This window comes from Gymnoscopelus braueri (assembly GCF_963280865.1).
Source record: "Gymnoscopelus braueri genome assembly, chromosome: 14".
Lineage (NCBI taxonomy): Eukaryota > Metazoa > Chordata > Actinopteri > Myctophiformes > Myctophidae > Gymnoscopelus > Gymnoscopelus braueri.
Window position 1 is genome coordinate 20,311,923 of NC_137619.1, and position 17,500 is coordinate 20,329,422.

The following is a 17,500-nucleotide window of genomic DNA, read 5'->3' on the forward strand; positions in this document are numbered from 1 at the left end:
CGCGTGCGTGCGAGCTTATACCACGGCACCATCTTAATACACCTTTCTGATTGGCTGAGATGAGTCGGGTGTGTAAAATGTATTCATATAAAAAACATGGCATTTACTGACTACTTCCATTAATTAGAAGTTCACTGAACCGTAAGTACAGTGAATGTCTAATTAATTAAAGTAGCCTGGTTCATAATTAGCAACACCTGAGTACATTAGTATATTGGATGGATGGATGATGGGAATGGAAGACTTTTCCAATGTCAAAGTCAGAAGTCAACTCCTGTACACGCCTTTCACCTGTGCATTGTATAATGTAACATCACATTTTGCAAAGGAAGAGACTTATAAGCAGGATAAATTGTGAGCAAATCAGTCATAGAAAATTACAGCACTTCAGGGGGTAAACATATTGGATATCCTACAGTGATGAGCAGAAAGCTACAGCACACCAATCACAGCACTGACTAGTAGTTAGATAGCTAGTTACATACTGTAGTATGTTTTGAACTATTAACCACATGAACCCTAGCGTCCCTATTCTGGGGCAAACATTTGGCAAAAATGGCACATCTGCAAGCACACAACACATCACAAGACGAAGCATTGTGAGCTTGCAGATCGGCTATTTGATGTAGAGGAGATTTGGTGCAGAGGGAAATACTAGTGGACCGAGTATAAAGTCTTGGGAGACTCCAGTCATATTGGGTAGTTGTTCAACCAAAAAAAATCTTATTTTCTATCAATTACACACCCCATGAAGCCTTGAATTCATGGAGATTTTTGTCGCATTCCTAAACCCCAAAGTGTAATTGATAGAAAATAAGTAATTTTTGGGGTGAACTACTCCTTTAAGTGTTAATTCTATTAACAATTAGCAATGCATACATTAACAATTCAATCTGTCTACATTACTGAACCTTATCAGACATCTCTAGCCTATTAGCATGCTAGTGCTTCACCACAGAGAAGCCTGTTGGAGTGGATGCCAGATTAGTGCCATTCACTAACTGATGAGAAATTGATTGGGGATTTGATCTCTGCCAGCAGCAGCAAATCCTGATGCACACACACACACGCACGCACACGCACATAGGATCAACACGATTGACAATGGCATTAAGAGTGAGAGGAAATAGGGGGGTGAGAGAGGGCTTTAGGGTGGAGAAAAACAGATGAGCAGCAAAAGTTTTTAATCTCCTTTATTTACACAGTTCCACCAATGATGAAACACCATGAGAGATGCTCAGAAAGACAGGCGGAAAGAGAGAGAAAGACAGGCAGATAGAGAGAGAAAGACAGGCAGATAGAGAGAGAAAGACAGGCAGATAGAGAGAGAGAAAGACAGGCAGATATAGAGAGAAAGACAGGCTTCCTTACTTTTAAATTGATGAATGGGGCCAATGATGACATTCACTCCAGTCAATGCAAGAAAAATGTATATGGATGCCATAATGAGCCTTGTACGTACTCCAGTGTGCTATGCCCTAGGACAGGTGGTGTAGCAAAAATGCAGCACAGAATGGAATTCTCTGAGTCTACTGCATGTTTAGGCCTGATTGCATAAGCTATGATTGATGTATAGGCCTGGAAATGGGGTAAAATGTTTTGGAAAAGTTTAGAAAATTCATTGGTAAAACTTGGGAACCCTGATAGAGAAAGACAGGTGGATACAGAGAGAAAGACAGGTGGATACGGAGAGAAAGACAGGCCGATAGAGATAGAAAGGTGGATAGAAAGACAGCTGAATAGAGAAAGAAAGACAGGCAGATAGAGAGAGAGAGAGAGTAAGAGAGACAGATTGAGGGATAGAGAGAGAAAGACAGACGGTTAGAGGAAGACAGGCAGCTAGAGAGAGAAAGACAGGCGAATAGACAGACAGAAAGAGTGATGGACAGAGTCAGAGAACTAGGGTAACACCTTATCTTACCCCCCATTATTAAAGTATTAAACAGTTAATAAATGACAGACTATAATGTAGGTGTAACCATTTACAAGGATACTCTATATTTTAAGTGCTTATAGATTTATATAATATATGCTATAAATGTGTAATGTATAATATTTTAACGTTTCAAAAATAGCAGATCTACAAGCTCTCAACGTTGTGAGCTCGTAGACCGGCTATTTTGTTATTTGTAGTATGATGAAGTGTACAGTATGGGGCTTAAGTGGTTACAGAAAATGCCCCCGGCCTGTATGCTGTATGTGGCTACAATTTATTCATAGTGGCTACTGGCCATAGATCACGTCTTTTCATGTATTGTGATATTTTGATATATAGCACTGACGAAGGTTCCAGGGTTAGGTCACTATGAGCATTTAAAATAAAGAAATTCTATTTTCTTAAGTCTCTGTCTAAGGAGTTTTCCTTAATATTTATGCAGCGAGCGACGGAGCGAGTCTTTTTCTGCCAGTTTTCCTTGTGATATTTTGAAGAATACTTACTGTGTATACTGAATACAGTGTTGGATTTCATGTTTTACCATTCAAACCCATGATTCAGACATACAGTATCAGGCTTACATACACACGTGTGCGCACGCACGCACGCACGCACGCACGCACGCACGCACGCACGCACGCACGCACGCACGCACGCACGCACGCACGCACGCACACACACACACACACACACACACACACACACAATTTAGTGGTCAATGTCTGTATGCTTGGCTGATGCTCAAGCCCTGTGGCAATCTTTGGACCTTAGCTTTTATTTGATACTGTCAGTTCTCGCTCTCTCTCTCTCTAGCTCTCTCTCTCTCTCTCTCTCTCTCGCGCTCTCTCTCACACACACACACATCTTTGTCACGTTTTCTCTCTTTATTGCAATATATATCATCACACACAGTTTAAAAGACACACAGTTTGTCAAACGTATCATATCACCTCATCTGGCAGTCAGTCAGTGTGTCAGGAAGTATCATGTCAATCTCAAGTCTCTCACTTACTGTAATGATGGATTACATGTTATAAATGCCTGTCAGCTATAATTAATCTCTCTCTCTCCCCCCCTCTCTGTCTACCCCACCTCTTCTTTCTCCCTATTTTGTTATCATTCTCCATCCTCCCTCTTTCCTCTCTTCTTCCTCACCTGTCATCTTTCTTGGTCCCTCTCTCTCCTCATACCTTCTGTCTCTCTTTCTTTTCTTTCTCCCTCCATTTTGCTTCTTCCATCCTCTCTCTCTCTCTCTCTCTCTCTCTCTCTCTCTCTCTCTCTCTCTCTCTCTCTCCCTCTTTCTCTCTGCCTCCCTCTCTCTCAGGTGAGGATGATGATGATGATGAGTGTGGCGAGGAGAAGCTGCCTTCGTGCTTCGACTATGTGATGCACTTCCTCACTGTCTTCTGGAAGGTTCTGTTTGCCTTCGTGCCGCCCACAGACTACTGGAACGGCTGGGCCTGCTTCTGCGTCTCCATCGGCATGATTGGACTGCTCACCGCCTTTATAGGTAAAACTTGTCCCCAAAAAAAAGGCAGATCTACAAGCTCACAACGTGTCACAACGTGTCACAACGTGTCACAACGTGTCACACCGTGCCGCGTTTTGAGCTTGTAGATCGGCTATTTTCGCTACCATGAAGAATATAGGGCAGTGGTTCTCAACCTTTTCTGGATCAGCAGGGCTCACTTGACCATCTTGAAAGAGTCCCACCCATCTTAACAAGGCAGCCGAATGGCGTGTGCATTTCCAGAGCATGTTTATTTTAATGATCATTCAATCGATTGTGTTCTGGCTTGGCTCACTATGAAAACCCTTTTTTTTCAAGGTTTTAAAGAAAAAATAATTCCATATATTTTTTTTACATAATGTTTTATTAAATATTAATATAATATTATTATCATTAAAATTGTAGCGCTGTGCCAATCATTTGGGCGCCTACTTGCAATACCCTCGCGGCCCACCAGTGGGCCCTGGAGTTGGGAATCGCTGCTACAGGGCTTAAGTTGGACAGGGTAAGAAGCTCAGTTATCCAGGAGAGACTTGGAATAGAGACACTGCTCCTTTACGTGGAAAGGTGCCAGTCGAGGTGGTTGGAGCATCTATGACGAATGCCTCCTGGGCACCTCCGCAGGGAGGCCTGCCAGGCACGCCCAGCTGGGAAGAGACCAATGGGGCATGACCAAGGACCAGATGAGGGGATTATGTCTGGGGATCTCCCAGCTAGAGTTAGTTAATGTGGCCCGGGAAAGGGAAGTCTGGGATTTCTCTGCTGGAACTGTTACCTCCGCAAGCAGACTTGCGGATAAGCGGTAGAAGATGGATGGTTCAAGGATACCACCCGGGTTTTCTCTTTTCACATTAGGATCCCTAGACGTACACAGTAAAAATCCTGAGTGTTTTAGCTCTGAGAGTTTACAAATCCATTTGGTTCCGTTTGTACACACTCAAGAGTTACAAATGGATAAATGAACACAGAGTGTTTTACTGTGTAACTAATCCATCATTGTTAAAACAGGGAGAATGAACAGTAACAACAAAAGACTATGTGGATTGTAGGCGGTAATTCTTCTGTGTTGTCAGACCAGTATCACTTCGCATCTTTGCTCATTTGAAACGTGCCATCACCTGGAGTCACAATGCTATGTAGCCTCTGGTCAAGTTTTGCGGTTCTCGTGGCTTTACTTTGGAATCATAGCCCCTCCCCCCTTTGTGTTTTAATTAAAAAGATTGACATGATGGTGATGTCATGATGATGGATGATGGAGAATGATGGATTACTAACTGTATATGGATCCAGATGTGACCAAACACCAGTGATATCCTTTAACCAGTACACCTCTGTAATCTGGATGTTTTTTAATTCTGTCTGTGATAATAAATGAATGTGTGGAATAATGCTGTTATTGTTGTCATTATAGGGGACCTGGCCTGTCATTTTGGCTGCACCGTGGGTCTCAAAGACTCAGTCACTGCCGTTGTTTTTGTCGCATTAGGAACCTCTGTGCCAGGTGAGTGACTTGGTGGGTGGGTGTGTGTGTGTGTGTGTGTGTGTGTGTGTGTGTGTGTGTGTGTGTGTGTGTGTGTGTGTGTGTGTGTGTGTGTGTGTGTGTGTGTGTGTGTGTGTGTGTGTGTGTGTGCCTGCGTGCGTGCGTGCGTGCGTGCGTGTGTGTGTGTGTGTGTGCGTGTGTGTGTGGGTGTGTTTGTTTGTTTGTTTGTTCGTGTGTTGCATGCGTGCATGCATGTGTGTTCTAATAATCTGTTCTGCTCCCATCATTTACTGCTGTCTAATATTCTTTTGTTTACTCCTGTTGCTAGTTCATCTTTATGAGCTTTGATAAGAAGCGTAGAACACCCAGGGAGTCCTATTAAACTGACAAATAAGAGTTTTGTTACACAATGAAAGCCACCAAGAGAGACATTTTAAATACTGGTCTGGTTCACTTGGTACTTCCAGGAGATATTAAAAGTTTATGTATCAAAAATGTGGTCCCAAGATATTTAAAGCTTATAATTATCTGTACCCAACTGTACCCAATTTCTATGAACTCTGAATCCAGCAGTTTGACTTCATGCAATCTCATTGGCTAACTGCCCTCCCAGATACTTACCCTGACCTTAACCACACCAAACTATATCTAAACCTAACCTATCTCTAACCTAATGCCTAAACACAACCACTTTAATGATATGCCTGGATTTACACAACCTTTTCTGTATTGTATTATTCACCTTATTCTTCGCCCTTTCTCTGTGCTGCTTCATTCAATATCTGTTCACTTCCGCCCTAGTAGGCTACTGCAGGTGTAATCAGCAGTGTTGCCAGTTTTTGCAAGAGAAACAAGTGGTCAGGTCTATGTAAACAAGCCCAAAAGAAGCGACTAGTTTCATCCATAGATATAGAAACGTAGATACCTCATTGGCCGCTGCAGTTCATTAGAGCGACCTTTCTCCTGCCGTCGTTTTGGTTTTTACAAAAACATCAAATACATATGAAATTGGTTTGAGACACTGACAGTCTGTGTTCTATATTTTAATGGCACTGAAACCATAATACATAACACTCCAAGACAGTTGAAAGCAATTATAACATCAATGTCGCAGAGCAGTATAATATATAGGTTAGTAGGCGAAGTAAATAAATAAATAAACAAACAAATAAATAAATAAATAAAGTGAGATAATAAAAATCCCTGGAAGATAACTATTTTGCACAACTTTTGCCTTGTTGCCACTTGCCACTCTGTAATTTATAGTTTGGCGATGTGGAGAAGCCTCAATTTGTAAAATTAAGACACAACTTATGACAACAACACAAAATTATGGCTCTTGAACACATCTTCCCGCTTATAATAAGCAGACATGGCAACACTGGTAAACAGGAAATGTAAATGGAATTAAATGTGCATGATTAAGCTTAAGGCCCCCTGTGCCTGCCTGGGACCACACACACCTCTTCTGGCATAGTTTCAAATCCAGACTCTTCCATGTTCTCTTGACACAGTAAAATCCTGAGTGTTCATTTATCTCTGAGAGTGCACGAATGGACCCAAAAAAAAGGGTCCATTTGTGCACTCTCAGAGATAAATTGTATTTTCCAGTGTAGTCTCCTCCTGTACCTCCTCTATTTTGTATCCCCCCTCTCAGCGTAACTGCCGCCTGTCCCGATAAATTAACATTAGCGAGGGGGACAAGACACTAGCCCATCCTGTCTCTAAAAATAAAAACAACACTTGCGGTTATTCACTAATGTAATTTGACCCGCGTGTCTGCTCCTACGCAATAAAAAGCCTCGATGTTCATTTAACTCTGAGAATAGAAAAATGGGACCGGAATGGACCCGTAAAGGTTTTAAGGAATACTGTGGGGTTTCACAGCGTATGTGACGTGTTCGTTGGCTTGGGGAGGATGGGGGGGGGGGGGGTGTCGTGAGGGTCTTGTGTGACTCTTCGGTGGCAGACAGCGATGTTTCATCATCCTCTCCACATGAATGATAACGGATGAGTGATAACGGGCGACCGCGCACTCTACAAATCCAGAGCATTCGTTTAACCCATGCAAATGTTTAACCCACGCACACACACCATTTGCACTCTTAAAAACGAACACTCTGGGTTTTTACTGTGCCGGCATGCTGAGTACATTTTAACCTTGGCTTGTCCACGTGCATAATCACACCTCACACTCAGGCGTTGCAGCGTGCAAACATACGTAAACACACACACACACACACACACACACACACACACACACACACACACACACACACACACACACACACACACACGTTTCATATTATGGACACATACACACATGTATTTTATGTGTGCTTGTACTATATATGCATGCACACATATCATTGTTAACGGTGACATTGACTTATGCACTGCACACACACACACACACACACACACACACACACACACACACACACACACACACACACACACACACACACACACACACACACACACACACACACACACACACACACACACACACACACACAGAGACACACACGCAAGCACACGTTCAGCATGAGTTATTTGCATGGAGTAATTTTTCATGTCAGGAATGCCCTGTTTCTCTCTCTTTCTCTCTCTCACTCACACACACACACACACACACACACACACACACACACACACACACACACACACACACACACACACACACACACACACACACACACACACACACACACACACACACACACACACACACTGATCACATTTAATAAACCTACTTTGCTCTGTGGCACTCCTATTAACCTCATTTATCATACTTAGCCATGGGCACACACATATTATACTCACAAACAAACAAACAAACAAACAAACAAACAAACAAACACACACACACACACACACACACACACACACACACACACACACACACACACACACACACACACACACACACACACACACACACACACACACACACACACACAGTTAGGGAGAGATAGTTGTGGAAAGAAACAAATTCAAGTTAGTGTCGTCAGCTGTCTCTGAGGTAAAACAGCTGACCTCAACATTTTACACCTCAGAGTGTCTTTTCACCAATAAACCTTTTGAAACAGGAGAGCAGGCTGCTAAAGTACTGCCAGCACCCTCCAATTTCAGTTCACACATGGTGTATAAAACTGACAGGGTGTAGCTGCGTTGGAAGTTGGAGGTGAAGAGCAGTGGTTCTCGACATTTTCAGGCCACGACCCCCCAATATAATCATATTTGAACTGGGGACCCTGATAAGCACTTGGAATGTAGGAGTTGAGGCATTAAATATTGTTTGCTCAGTTCCACAGATGAATATTGTGAAAATAGCAGATCTACAAGCTCACAACGCCTGGCAACGCGAGGCATTGTGAGCTTATAGATCTGCTATTTTCAAAATGTTTGCCTTATATTATTATTATTTGACAATACTATGATACTGCATACTGCACTCAGTGCATGGTACTGCAAGTATTCACAACGGGTACAGTGAGTAGTCTGACAATGGGTACAATGGGTATTCCGTAACGAAGGGGCATGTGTTCCAAACGGGCAAGTGTCCAAAGCCAAAAAAGACATCAAAATGACAAAAAGGTGTCCCGTAGGACTTTCAGAGACGGTTTCAAAGACTCCTTAATACAACGTTGCATACTCTGATTGGTTAGAAAGACAATGTAAGCTCATTCCTGACAGACTCACGGAGATGTTCAAGATGCTTTTGTTGCGACGCTGTTGGCAAGTCGCTGTCCCATCTCCATGGTCGCAGACATTATAAAAACGCAATATTCAGAAAGTCGTGAAACACGTAGTGCCACGCACCATTCAACACTTGTCATACAAAGCATAAATTGACCGTAATACATATGCTGATCTCTGTTGCTGCACTAGTGACTCCTACAGGTTGTTCAGACGCTTGTTCAGCGAGTGTAACTAGGTCAGATAGCATTTTTCTCCCAATGAAACTGCCGGGTGAAAAGAAGTGGCTGGCGACTTCATGTGTATTGGAGGAGACATGTGGTTGTCTACACCCTCCTACAGATCAACTGCAGGGGTTAGCAGGGACTTAACACGTTAAGGGGAAATTGAATTGGCATAACAACTAAATTGGGAGAAAATTTGAAAAAATAAAAGAGAAATGGTGCCAGAGCCAGCCTGTGTTCTGGTCTGTCATCTGGCTCAGGCTGAATGCCCAACTCTGCGTCTCTATTCATCCCCATCCTCTCCTTCAATTCTAGCCAATTGTCGTTTTCTCGACGCTCTCTCGTTCAGCGTTCCTTTCGATTGGCTCACACACTGAATTTCAAGGGAAATTTCACTTATTTGTGCAGCAATGTTAAGATGTGCATCAGGTGCATGTTTACATCTCTAAATATTTATAGTAAGAGTGTGCACAGCGACCCAAATATATCATAATGACAAATGTTGGTACAGTCAGTTTGCATGAAATTAAAACCTCAAATGGACCCAACTCCAGCCAATGCACTTTTTAATATGCTGTTTATTGAGCTTTTATTGTAAAAGAAATAAAGCTTAGTTCTCCAGAAACAAATTATACCTTGCACTTATTGACACCTTATTGTCGGAATGAGCCCCCAATGAGCTCTTATTTACAGGTGTGCATTTAGGTGCTCATTTATATAAAGACTCTAGAGGGCTAATTAAATAATTTCTTGAGCTTGTAATGACAAATTGCACCCACTAACTACAACAATACAACAAGTCGTTTCTCTGCTAGAACCTCCAGTGGTCTGGGGCAACCAGCCGTTTCAGTTAAAGGACTTTCTTGCCCTAACTTCTATCCTGTCAGGTACCAAAATGGTTTTGTTTAGGTTAGAGAAGGTTAGGGTTTGGGCGATGGTCAGTGCAGGTCTGCCAATCCTACTGAAGGAGTCTGGATGTATATTAGCATGTAAAGAAGTGCTACCTGGGATGCCTAAGGGCAAAAAGTTCCTTCTGGAGCCTTCTGACAGTCTTCTCCCTGGTTCAATTGCAGCCGATAGTATCGCTTTAAAGGCTTGCTGTGTTCTTCTGGTCTTTAGTAGGGCGTAGCCAGATTAGATTTTACTACAGAGGAAGGAGATTCACAGGAAATGGATTGAAAGCTGATTGAAAGCACAGAGGAAGTACCGCTCGCGGCCATCAAAACTGTGTCAAACTTGCAAACTTGTATAGTATCGCCTTAAGTAGCATTGTGATTGCCAGACAGCATGTATTATAATGTCCAAACATGGAAGATTTTGTTTGATCAAAGTCCATTTTGATGAGAATCCTTTTGAAAACGTACACATTTTGCTGATGTTTTTAGTGCGACCCTAAAATGCTAAAATGCTATTTAAATATATCCTTTCAGGTCACGAAACAAGAAAATACGCCTTTTACGATTTTCATATCCTACAGTTTCCTTTATGCACAACAGCATGAACTCAAAGTGAACCAAATACGCCCACCATCTTATACTGTACATACTCTATTATGAGAGAGGGAGATAAAGGAGGGAGGAGGAAGGGAGAGAAAGGATGGGTGGGCAATGAAGTGAAAGGAGGGGTGAGGGAGGGAGAAAAAGGAGGGGTGAGAAAAGTGGAGAAAGTAGGGGTAAGGAAAGGAGAGAACGGAGGGATGAGGAAGGAAGGAGAGAGTCAGGACCAATGAATGGAGAGAAGGCAGAGAGAGACGGAACAGGGAATGCTGAGAGACGGAAACAAAAATGAGGGAGTGAGACCAAAAGGAAGAGGAGGAGGGGAGAAATGGAAGGAAGAAGAGTGAAGGACAGAACGAGAAAGTAAAGGAGCAGGACAGAGAAAGTGGAAGTAAAAGAGAGAGAGAAAGAGAGAGAGAGAGAGAGAGCGCACATTTAGAGGGTAAACATGTACAACACTCTCCCGAGGAAGGGAATAAGCAAGCAATCAACAGAGTAGATACAGAGATACAGATTAACTGCTATTTTTGAATAGCCAAAGAAATCTAAAATGACATGACTGATGCATACTGTACACACTTACATACATACAAACATACCGTACATAGAGTACATACTCCATACAAATGAACATGCAGATTGAAAGATAGATGCAGCAAACAGATGGATAGGCAACGAAGAGACGGACAGGCTGAGAGACAGACGGGTGAACGGACGAATGGAGAGAGAGAGAGAGAGAGAGATAGAGAGAGAGCCTGGTCGAGTGGCAGATTGACAGGGAGGAATGGCATCCCTTCAGGGAGGTGCTTTTCCCAGACTAGCTGCTGACTGCGACCTGCATCATGACCCACAGGCACAATCACACGCACGCACACACACACACACACACACACACACGCACGTGCGCCCGCACACACACACATAAATACACCCACACACATTCCGTCAGATGCCAGCAACGTGCATATATACTCATGCATACACATATACTGTACCGCTGACACACACATAGTCGCTTGTCAGGGGCGCGCACACACACGCGCACACACACACACGCACACACACACACACACACACACGCACACTCACACTCACACTCACACTCACACACACGCACACGCACACACACACTCGCACACGCACACTCACACTCTTGCTTACTTGCTTATGGTAGTCCATCGTATCCGATGATGACTTCTACTTCTTCCTTTGGTGAGTTGTGAGGTGACTGTGGAGTCCAATGCGAGAGCCACATCGTCTATTGCAGTGGGGGCATATGAAGTCAATATTTGTTGTGGTCTTGGCTGCAGTGACCATCTTTCTCCCCTGGCGTTTCCTTTCCCTCGCCTCACTCCTCTCCTCTTCAAAACGCTGTTCAAACCTCTTCAAAAGTCCAGCATGGCATAGTTGCCTCCACAAAGGACGTTCTGAAGCAGAGCTTTCCAGTTGGGTATGCTGTAGTCCACATCTCTTCAGTGCCATTTTGAACTGGTCCTTGTATCTCCGCTTTTGACCTCCTGCAGATCGCTGGCCATGATGTAACTGACCATATAGCAGTTGGCGTGGGAGCCTGTCGTCTGGCATCCTAATGGTGTGGCCAACCCATCGCAGTTGGTGCTGAAGAAAAGTGGCCTCCATCCATACTTTTGGTGCCCGTTCTCTTCAGGACTTGTGGTACACGGTCGCGCCAGGTTAGCCCAAGGATGCGCTGGAGACAATTGATGTGGATGTTCTCCAGTTGATGGATGTGGTGGTGATACAGGGTCCAAGCTTCACAGCCGTAGAGAAGTGTGGAGACACAGATGGCTTGATAGACCGCAACCTTGGTGTGAATGCTGAGGTCTTTATTCACAAACACCCTCTTACGCAGTCTACCAAATGAGCCTGAGGCAGACTTTATCCGGTTTTGGACATCATTGTCCATACTGCAGTTGTCAGAGAGAATACTCCCTAGATATTTAAAATCTGGGACTACTGCTAAGGGCTTGTCGTCGACGATGAAGACAGGTGATGGTGGTGGAGTTGGGGGAGGGTGAGACCCAGTCTGCTATAAGCCTTCACAGCAGCTGTCAGTGTTGCTTGCAGAGCCTCTGGTGTATGTGCCACAAAGGCACAGTCATCTGCATACTGTAACTCCACTACATTTACAGTTTTGATCTTACTAGCAGCCTGTAGCCTCCGCCGTCCAACCTGTAATCCACTAACACACCACTACTTCCCTCAACCTCTTTGTGCAGTAGCCAGGTAACACTCATGAGAAAGATGTTGAAGAGTACAGGTGCAAGTACACAGCCCTGCCTGACACCTTTGCATACTCTGAAGGGCCTGGACTCCTGTCCTCCTGTAGTCACCTGAGCCATCATCCCCTCGTGAAAACTTTGTAGGATGTTCACGAACTTCTGCGGGCATCCTACACTGAGAAGGACCGCCCAGAGCAAGTCTCTGTTGACCGTGTCAAAGGCCTTTGATAAGTCCACAAAAGCCATGTATAGGTCTTGATGTTGCTCTCTACACTTCTCTTGTAGCTGGCGAGTTGTGAAAATCATGTCCACAGTACTGCGATTCTTCCTGAAGCCACATTGAGACTCAGGCAATAGGTGTTCTGTTACGCTCCGTATGAGTCTGCACAGCATCACTTTGGCAAGGACCTTGCCGGCAACAGACAGGAGAGATATTCCCCTACTATTGCCGCAGGCAGACTTCTCACCCTTCCCTTTATATATGGTAACGATGTTTGCATCCCGCCATTGTTGAGGGACGGCTCCATGCTCCAGGCTCCATGCTCCATCGGCAATGGAGTGGAAAATTGCTCTGGTGCAGAGATAGCCTCCCTGTTTAAGGATATCTGCAGGGATGCCATCAGGGCCAGGGGTCTTGTTGTTTTTAAGTGACCTGACCGCAGCCAGGACTTCAGAGAAGGTTGGTTGAAGATCCAGCTCTTCAATGGTTGGATAGCTGGGAAGCTCTTCCAGGACTGCCAAATCAGGAGTGGCAGGTTGGTTTAAGAGAGTCTGGAAGTGTTCAGCCCATCTATCCACAACTTGCTTCTGGTCCTTTATAAGGGTTGAGCCATCAGCAGACTTCACAGGTGAGAGAGAAGAGTTCTTTGGGCCATGAATGGTTTTCACAGCATTGTAGAAGTTGTGCATGTCGTTTTTCACTGCAAAATTCTCGATTTCTCTGGCCTTGCCAGTCCACCAGTAATTTTTCAGTCTTCTTAAAACAGACTGCACCTCCTTCTAGGATGTTCTCCAGTGCTGCTTTAGCCTGCTAGATGTAGGATTGTTCAGGACTGCGTTATGGGCCTTGTGCATGGAGTCCAGTATGGTTTTGATTTGGTCTGAATTTTCATCCAACCTAGTCCTGATGCCTTCTCCGGCGGTAGCCAATAGACTCGGCTGCTGCTCTCATATAGCTTTGAGCTAAGACAGGCCCAGTTGTCATCAACACTGCCTTCAGGGCTCAGGACGGAGTCGATGTCCTGCAGCTTCCCAGCAATGGAAGATCGTAGGTTATCCGGGCCTCGGCTGCTTCAAGCCGGGGCACAGTCCAACCGCTTCTTGCCGGTTCTTCGGAGAGCGAACAGGGGGTCGTACTGTCACTTGCAGTTTGGAGATGATCATGCGGTGGTCAGTCCAGCAGTCAGCACCTCGCATTACACGTGTGATGTGCACGTCCTTGATGTCTTTGCGTCTCACGATGACATAATCCAGCAGGTGCCATTGCTTGGATCGTGGGTGCATCCAGGAGGCCTTGTGTTTATGCCTTGTGTTTATTTCACACACACACACACGCACACGCACACATAAACAAACAAACAATGCCCAGCCAGCTGGCAGATTGGACCCAGTTGGCATAGTTCATCCTCTGTCTAGAACGAGCTCTCACACACACATGTATGCGCGCGCACGCACGCACACATACACACACACACACACACATGCACACACACACACACACACGCACACGCACCAAATGGACCTGAGTCCATTTGGATCCATTTGTGCTCTCTCAGAGTTACATTAACACTCAGGAGTTTGCAGTGTAAGGTGTATTTGAAGTTATGACAGCTCAGCAGGGTGCATCTCTCTCTCTCTCTCTCTCTCTCTCAAAAGCATTATCACTCTCTCTGCCTACTTCTTTCAATTTATTTTTTCTTTCACTTTTGCATGTGGACACACACACACACACACACACACACACACACACACCACACACACACACACACACACACACGCACACACGCACGCACACACACACACACACACACACACACACACACACACACACGGCGCACACGCAACGCACGCTGCGCGTTCGCACACACACACTTTCTTCTCTCTGACTTTTCCTTTTTGCTCTCTCTTTCAACCCTGAAGGTCTAAGTGGAAAAAAACTAAGCGGTGAAATGGAGAGAGAGAGAGAGAGAGAGAGAGAGAGAGAGAGAGAGAGAGAGAGAGAGAGAGAGAGAGAGAGAGAGAGAGAGAGAGAGAAGAGAGAGAGAGAGAGAGGGAGTGGAGTGGAGAGAGAGAGAGAGAGAGAGGTGTATGCCAACTGAAAGTGGTTCTAGCCATTAGGCGGTGTGCCCTGTCCCTAAGCTTTCTGCAAAAGCTGCATTGGGTAAACCTGGCAAGGTCACAGGTCCTTTTGTCAAAATGGGGTGTGGAGCAGCACAAGAGTGGAGCACAAGAGTGGAGCAGCTGTAGTTTTCAATGTCAAAGGAACCAGTGGGTGCAGTGTTGTTGTTTTACAGTGAGGCTCTGCTCCAAGCTGTTTAGAACATAAACAAAAAAAACTGGCAAATATCTTTTTTTGCAAAAAGGAGAGGGAAAAACATTTATTTTTTAGGAATTACATATTTGTGCGTGCGTGTGTGCGTGTGTGCGTGCGCTGCGCGGCGTGCGTGCGTGCGTGCGTGCGTGTGTGTGTGGGCGTGCCAGCTTTCAGTCAGTCTGAGAGTTTATAACTCTGGGTAGGGATCAGTTCAGTGCTGTTTCCTGGCTGTAAAGGGATTAATGGTTATTGATTGTAATTAGAATGTGTCCCGTCTAATTGGGCAGATTCACTTTGCACAGCACTTTGTTTTCATTGTTAAGTAGTTAGTTCCCAGTAGTGTTAATTATGGGAGCCAATTGAGATTTACCGTACAGTTTGAGTCTTTTGACTTAAGTACACATTAGTTTCAGTCACATTTCAGTCATTTGATTATTATAGGAGTACATTTGAATGCATTTGCTATTGTCAGTCAATTTGGATCTTTAAAATCCAAATGGATTGCCTTTCATCAAGTTGATTGCAAATGTTGTAGAGTAGCTATTTCGTATACAATGCATAACAAATAATAGCATAAAAACGTATCGTCCCACCCCACACTCTCAATGGAAACAAGCCCCTAGGGCTTTTTGTGTTATCCTTTTAGCATCATTGTAGAATCGTACCACTGTACTATTTGCAAACTGTTAATAAAGCATTCAATCAATCAATCAAACTAGTTCCCTCTTTAACCCCACCTCTCTCTTTCTCTTCCTCTCTATCCACCCAGATACATTTGCCAGTAAGGTGGCAGCCATCCAGGACCAGTACGCCGATGCCTCCATCGGAAACGTGACGGGCTCCAACGCGGTCAACGTCTTCCTCGGCATCGGGGTCAGTCGACTGGCACACTCACCGATTGGTCCACTCACATTTACAAGATCAGGAAGTTGTAACTCAAACGGAAAGTTCAGGAAGTTCCCAAATTCAAATTCAAAGACCAGGGAGTGTAAACCTCCCATTATCGCTAATGGGATATTTGGCTAGCACACGAAAAGGCATAAAACACTATAAATAATCCTAATATTAGAATACAAACATAAAGGTGCATGAAAGATGGCATTGGTCCAGCTCCTAAGTACATTTTTGGACACTGCAACCAAAGACGGTCCAAGCATCAACAGTAATGGTGGCTTCTGGTATTATTAAAAATAGCAGTAGTTGGGGTTGTGGTAATGCAGTAGTAGCAATGGTGGCATTAGCAGCGGCAGAATTAGTGCAGATCTAGTCTAGCAGAGTGATGGTAAACTTTATTTCAGACACAATAGGTCCATATAGAAACAGACAAAACAGACAATAACTTATCTAACTTAACTAATTTCACTCCATAAAGCCCAGATCAGTTAAAAACATATACGTTGCCTCCAGTGTTTCCAGAAGCACAAGGAATACCTTGTATCACTCTGTGTGATCCCTGTTAAGGCCATTATTATCACTTTTTAAATAAATCATAAATCATAAATCTATACAAAACATTTCTCAATACAGCATGAAAGGTGGGTACATTACTGGTCACAAACATTTCACTTGCACTCGTCCATCTTGGGAGTTTCAGCAATATTCAAAATGCATCATTATATGCCACCTGAAGTTTTTTTCATTTTTGCTGTACTATAACGGCTGTATATAGTGGAGCACAATAGATTTAAAAAGTGCTATTTTAACATCGTCTGTACACATTGTGAAATGTTCGTGCCAGCATGTTGGCTTGGGATAGCTTACAACACTGCAGCTGCACAACAACATCATCATCATCATCATCATAGAGATCATCCCTGATTATGATCAGTACAGTCAAAGAGCCAGGCTTGGTAGCGAGCAGTAACGCAGCACCGTATAGCCTACAGTCGTCCCCCCTACCTGGAAGCGCATCCACGCGCGCCAGTCAGGAGCTAGGCTTGATTGACTGGGGGGACCTCCACAACTACTACTTGGCATTTAGGTCTGTAACACTGAGGAATGGTGCCTATTTACACTGCTGTCACCAATGTAGCGTCGGCTACATTTTTTTCTTTTTTTTACAGGAGAACAATGGCTTCCATTATAGCATGCTAACTTTCCAGGAACAGAAATCCTGCAGTTTCTATTAGCTTGGATTCCCCATCAATGATGTCACTGGTAGGCAGGTTTCTGAACTGTCCACAGCCCTCCTCTGAGACACAGACCGAGTAGAAAGAAATTATACCCTATTACAATGAGCATTTGTGAGAACCAATTATATGAAGAAAATGGATGAAGTCGTCCTTTAAGCGCTCGATTTTACTAACCTGGCAGGACATCAAGGTTGATAAAAGTCACCAGTTGTAACTCATCTAAGTGATGAGACATAAAGCGAGGGAC

At 44.1% G+C, this 17,500-nt stretch overlaps 1 protein-coding gene across 2 annotated transcripts in view; it reads left to right on the plus strand.

Annotated features, from left to right (window-relative positions):
• The window catches only part of slc8a1b (solute carrier family 8 member 1b), a 177,148-nt gene that overhangs the window by 158,395 nt on the left and 1,253 nt on the right, over positions 1-17,500 (plus strand). For both annotated transcript variants that reach the window (XM_080450261.1, XM_080450262.1), the window contains 3 exons: positions 3,261-3,446; positions 4,858-4,947; positions 15,891-15,994. In XM_080450261.1, coding sequence (XP_080306387.1) covers positions 3,261-3,446; positions 4,858-4,947; positions 15,891-15,994 — 380 coding nt within the window. The remainder of the gene's footprint in view (positions 1-3,260; positions 3,447-4,857; positions 4,948-15,890; positions 15,995-17,500) is intronic.